At 50.4% G+C, this 5,839-nt stretch overlaps 1 protein-coding gene across 1 annotated transcript in view; it reads left to right on the top strand.

Annotated features, from left to right (window-relative positions):
* TENM4 (teneurin transmembrane protein 4) overlaps positions 1-5,839 on the top strand; it is a 400,863-nt gene that overhangs the window by 337,748 nt on the left and 57,276 nt on the right. The window contains exons 20-21 of the mRNA XM_007455571.1: positions 2,556-2,805; positions 5,201-5,221. Of these exons, the coding sequence (XP_007455633.1) occupies positions 2,556-2,805; positions 5,201-5,221 (271 nt within the window). The remainder of the gene's footprint in view (positions 1-2,555; positions 2,806-5,200; positions 5,222-5,839) is intronic.

Here is a 5,839-nt window from a genome sequence, read left to right as displayed (position 1 = left end):
CAGCAGGGTGTCTCTTGGGAGAGGACTTCTGAACTGAGTCTCAAAGGGTCTATAGGATTAGCCCTGTATGTCAAGGAGGGAGAACTTTGTAGGCAGAGAGCACAGCATGTGCCAAAGCACTGAAGCTTGAAAGAAGAGTAATTGGAGAGAAGGTTCATTGTGGTTTGAGCAAAGGGTGAAATGAAGGGAATAGCAAAAGCCAGAGCCGGGGGCTTGAGCAGCTGGAGCCCCAGGTAAGAAGATTAGAACTTTCAACTCCGTCCAGAGGCAGATCTCAAGCCTCTGAAAGGTTTAAAGGATGCAAGTGACACAGTCGGCTCTGTAGTTTAGATAGCCCTCTCTGACTGTGTCCCAGGATGGGACAGGTAAACATGGTAGTGATGTCAGATCTCTCCTGCCTAATCTGTAGATGTAAGAATGCTTATCAAAGCCACTGCTTTGATGTTTGGGGGGTGTGGGAATTGAAAAACTAATTCTAAAGTTTATAATAAAATAAAGATTTGTAAATAGATAAGGCAGTCTTTAAAATAAGAACAGGGGCTTCCCTGGTGGCGCCGTGGTTGAGAGTCCACCTGCCGATGCAGGGGACACGGGTTCGTGCCCCGGTCCGGGAAGATCCCACATGCTGCGGAGCGGCTGGGCCCGTGAGCCATGGCCGCTGAGCCTGCACGTCCGGAGCCTGTGCTCCGCAACGGGAGAGGCCACAGCGGTGAGAGGCCCGCGTACCGCAAAATAAATAAATTAATTAATTAAATAAAATAAGAACAAAAAAAGAGGCACTTGCCAGATGTTAAGATATCTTAGGAAAACTGCAAAACTTAAAACTGTGTGGTGCTGTCACAGGAACAGAGAAGTAGATTCCATGGGATAGAACAAGGCATCCAGAAACTGACCTGTGAGTAGTAATTAGGACTACGTTTGGCCATGAGTGTCAGAAAAGCCAAAATAACAGAATGGCAAACAAGGTAAAAGTTTGTTTCTCACTCACCTGAAAGTCTGGAGGTAGGTGATCCCAGGCTGGTTTAGACCTCTGCAGCGTTGTTCTACTCAGGCCTCCAGCCCCATGGTCATGGTCCAAGGTGACTGCTTCAGCTCCAGCCTTCACATCTACTTTCCAGCCAGCAGGAGGGAGGAAAAGGACTGAGAGCAAGCCCCTTCCATTGTAGGGACACCTCCCAGCAGCTGCCCACACCACTTCCACACCTTTAACCGGTTACCTGCCAAGTGTAGCTGCAGAGGGAGCTGGGGATTGTAGTCAGTTCCAGACAGTCACATGTCCAGCTAAACAGCACAGTTTCTATAACTACAGAGGAAGGACAGGGTGGATAGGGTACAAGTCCTTGCCACGCACCATGTATACATGATAGATGGTAGAGGTAGCATGTCAGTGGAGGATGGATAGGTGTTTTAGAAATTGGTATTGGGGGAAATGGGCTCAGTGTGTGGAGGAAAAAATTCAGTTCACACTGTACACAAGATAAATTTAAAAGTTTGATAAAAGAGCTAAATTTGAAAGATCTTTAATAGAAGAAAATACAGGAGAACGTATTTATGATCTCAGGGAAGGATTCCCTAAAACCCTAAAAAAAGCACCAACATTAGATTTGAAAAATGGTTGGTTAGACTATGTAAAAATGAAAGACGTCTCTTCAATAAAGGGCAAAGCTAACAGATGACAGCCTGGGAGAAGATTCTTGTGACCATAAAAACCAAAACTCACTCAAAGCTTCAGTATGGAAGGGGTGAGGCCAGAGGCAGAGAGTCTAATTAGGAGGCTGTAGCAACAGTACAGGAGTTAAAGGATGAGCTGGGCCTGAGAAGAGACAGTATAGATATGGGATGCAGCTTGCACGCCATTGAGGTCAATCCCTTCATTTTGCTGGTGGGGAGACTGAGGCCCAAGGGCAGTTAAAGCACTGAAGAGACCCATGCAAGATCTGCGATCAGCCCATTAGTATCAAAATCAGGTAAAAACCCCAGTCTCTTGACTCCACCTCAGTGAGAAGAGTCTGGAAGTTTCACTTGTGTATTTCTATGAACATTTACTGGTGTCTACTCTGTGTCAGGTCTGTGCTAGGCCGTGGGAATACAGAAGGGAAAAGACATTGTCTCTGAACGTGAAATGGTCTCACTCTAAAGAGAGAAAACAGATAAGTGCAATAAAGAATTCTGTGCCGTGATGGAGACGTAGACTAGGCACGTGAGGTGTGTTCAGTCTATTTGAGAGGCAGCGGGGCTGAATGATTCAGAGCCTGGAAGCGCTCAGAAGCGCTTCTGCTGTCATCTGTGTGATGTCAGGTCTCCCCTGTTAATACAGGGAGCATGGTGGCACCTGTCTTACACACTTGTCATGGGAATTCAATCAGCAAAGCAGTGTGGCCTGTCTAGGACGGCCTGGGTTTCGTTATGGAGCGAGGCAGCCTTGGGAGATGAGTGTGGAAATGGTAGGCAGGGATCTGGCATGCCTTGCTTTTGCAAGGCGACCCTGTGGCCGGCCACAGGGGAGAGCCGTCTCCTGCTCCATCAGTGATTCTGTTCTTCTGTCCTTGTCCCAGGCATCTTGCACAAAGGGAACGGGGAGAACCAGTTTGTGTCTCAGCAGCCTCCTGTCATCGGGAGCATCATGGGCAACGGGCGCCGGAGAAGCATCTCCTGCCCCAGCTGCAACGGCCTTGCCGACGGCAACAAGCTCCTGGCCCCCGTGGCCCTCACGTGCGGCTCCGACGGGAGCCTCTACGTGGGAGATTTCAACTACATCCGAAGGATCTTCCCCTCCGGGAATGTCACCAACATCCTGGAGTTGAGGTATGTAAGCTGAGGCCTTCCTCACAGTTCCTAATATGTCCCTTTGCAATCCTGTGGGTCCACCTGGCGTGACCCACCAGCCCGAGAAGGGGGCAGGACAGAGCCTCACCTGTCACTCCCCAGAGGCCAAACTGTGAGCTGGGGGCTCTGGGGAAAGCAGGCGCTGCTTTGCACGGGGCACTGCAATGAAGACAGACTGCCCTTGGGACAGGGAGATACCTTGGCATCCAGATGCTGTAGAAGGCTGCCGGCAACCGAGAAGCCCTTGGAAGCCCTTGAATCTATCTTCTGTTTCCTGGCACCAAACTGATCGGAATTCGTCACATGAGTCTTTTTATAAGGACAAGGGATGGTGTCACGGACTAGGCCCTGGTGCCAGTGTTAGCAAGCCTGGCCCTGTTACTTAACACGCGTCGGAGTTAGGAGAAGTTCCCTGCAGCTGCCCCACACTGAGATAAGGCCCACGGGCTGCTCCTTAGACGCAGAGGTGCAGCAGAGCCAGCTGTCAGCCTCTCCTTGTCCGCATTCTGACCATGAGGGATGGAGCACAGCCACACTCACAGCTCGGGGAAGGGCCTCATATGTGGGATGTCTCTGTGCCTCCTTAAACCAGATCTTTTCAGAACCAGACCAGTCACAGGGTGGGTTCCAGGGTTATACAGAAGCTGTGGTTAGAGATGGGGGAGCCCGACTCTCCCTTTCAGGAGAAATTGTACCAAGTTCCTCACAACTGTTTTAGGGATTGGAATCTGCCCATTTCCTGGGCTGGGGTCCATGTGAGCAGGACGGGCCCTTGAGCTGGAAAGCGGCCAGGGGAAAAGGAAACTCTCTTTTTGCAGGGCCTGTTCTATTTGCCTAGTATAACAGTTCTGCAAGACATGTATTACTATTGCCCTGACAAATAAGATAAAGGAGACTCAGGGAATTTAAGGAATCTGCCCAAGGTCCAGCTTGGCAGGCCCAACCCAGAAGGCCATCACACAGTCTGCCTCGCCCGAGAATTGTCACATGGCCCGGTGAGGACCACTGTGGCTGAATGCCATGCTTAGTGATTCCCGGGAGGTAAGTGCCCGCTGAGAGTCTCACCTTGCAGCACACGCGAGAGAGGAGGGGGAGGCTCACTGGCTGACCACAGCTGTCACGGCCCTCAAGATGAGGGTGCTGGTACTCACCGACCCACACAGGCACAAAGGAAGGAGAAAGTCTTTGGCCACGAGAAAATCAGAAGCTCACATTCTGTAGACTCACGGGAAATCAGGTGGCAGGCTGAATGAGAAACAGCCGCTGATGGGATATTATCTGCCTTTTCTTCTCTCTTTTATGAGTTTGACCAGTGTAGACATCTGCCAGAGAAGAGGGGACTCTTGAGTGTATTTGCTTTAGTCAGCTGCTCATATTATCTCTCTCTTTCCCGTGCCATGATGGAAAGAGCCGTGGGCTACGGGGTCAGCCCACCTTGGCAGAGAAACTAGAACTGGCCCACTTACCCTCTCTGGGCCTCCATTTTCACATCTTTCAAATAAGAGACCCCCATTTTCCCTGTCTCCCCGCCACAGCTGTGGGGAGATCGTGAAAGACGGTAAGTGGGTAAGGAAGGGAGGAGTAAATTAAATTTGGAAAGAAAAACAAATTTGTCGACATACTATCATCTTGGTATATATTCTTCCAGTCTTTTTTCCCAGGCCTGTTTCTCTGTGTCACCCTCTCCCTTCTAATTAGAGTGTATCTCCAATTCTGTATTCTATTCCGAGGAGAATTGTGGTGGGCTACGCGGGTTTGGGTAGCTCTCCATCGGGCAGTGTGCACACAGAGATGCAGCTTTTTTGTGTGTGCGTGGTACGCGGGCCTCTCACTGCTGTGGCCTCTCCCGCTGCGGAGCACAGGCTCCGGACGCGCAGGCTCAGCGGCCATGGCTCACGGGCCCAGCCGTTCCGCGGCGTGTGGGATTCTCCCCGACCGGGGCACGAACCCATGTCCCCTGCATCGGCAGGCGGACTCCCAACCACTGCGCCACCAGGGAAGCCCAGAGATGCAGCTTTGAGTGTGTGTGTCTCTGGGAGTGCTTCTCTGTACAGGGGAGGGGATCGACTATTCCAGCCTCTGTCTTACCCTGGTGAAAGCAGCCTGGGTCAACCTCATCCTCTTCCCGTAAGTCAGCAGTGTTGACGCAGGTGAAACCATGCCTCTTCTGTGATACGTAGCTGCTTATAAGTAGGCTCACTGACAAGTAATAGCCAATATGAAATATATCAGTGTCGGAGCTGCTAAGTCTTTATTTATTATAGTATTGTACAGGACCATTGCTGTCAAGTTTTCAGGCTGCTAATAATGCTTCTAACCCTGCTGCTAACACTTCATTCTTTCTTCTATTCCCTGCTCTCCTGTCTTCTGTCAGAAATAAAGATTTCAGACATAGGTAAGCCAACCGGTGGAGAATTTCCTGTCTCTCCCCTGCCTTGTTGCATGCTGTATGGTAAGCTGCACCTGTCAATTTCAGATCGCTCAATGGCAAACAAATCTTGTGCGATTGGATCGGATTGGGGGTAAATCAGCTACAGTGAGAGAAAGTCATTAATAATGGTGGGGGTGGGTTGGGAGAGCCTGAACTCCTTTCATCTCTACCAAAGTGCAGCACTTACTCTGGTCGTTTGTGGACATGACAGACTGAGTAATAGGGGGGAATTTTAACCTTGGCATAGTAATTTGAGCACCCCTGTCTGCTCATCCTCAGAATGAATGATGACATTATCCTAACTGTGTTGAGTGACTTGGAGGGTCACAGTGGGAAGTCCTGAGAATGTCTCATTCGGGCAAAGATCCTGGAAGAAGACGGGCTACAGATTTGTATTTCTGTGGGCATTCCAGGTGCCTTGGCTTTGGAGGCTGGATTGCTAGGGGACCTCTCCAGAAGGTCTGCCAGCAAGGAGAGAATGGGGGAATTTCCAGACCATACAGACCACCCAAAGGGAGCAACCCCCAAACAGGAACTTTGTCACAGAGTGGATTTGTCGTGTAGGCTCACAGTGACCCTGCG

This window comes from Lipotes vexillifer, unplaced genomic scaffold (genome assembly GCF_000442215.2).
Source record: "Lipotes vexillifer unplaced genomic scaffold, Lipotes_vexillifer_v1.1 scaffold123, whole genome shotgun sequence".
Classification (NCBI taxonomy): Eukaryota; Metazoa; Chordata; class Mammalia; order Artiodactyla; family Lipotidae; genus Lipotes; species Lipotes vexillifer.
This window is presented reverse-complemented; position numbering and strand designations above follow the sequence as displayed.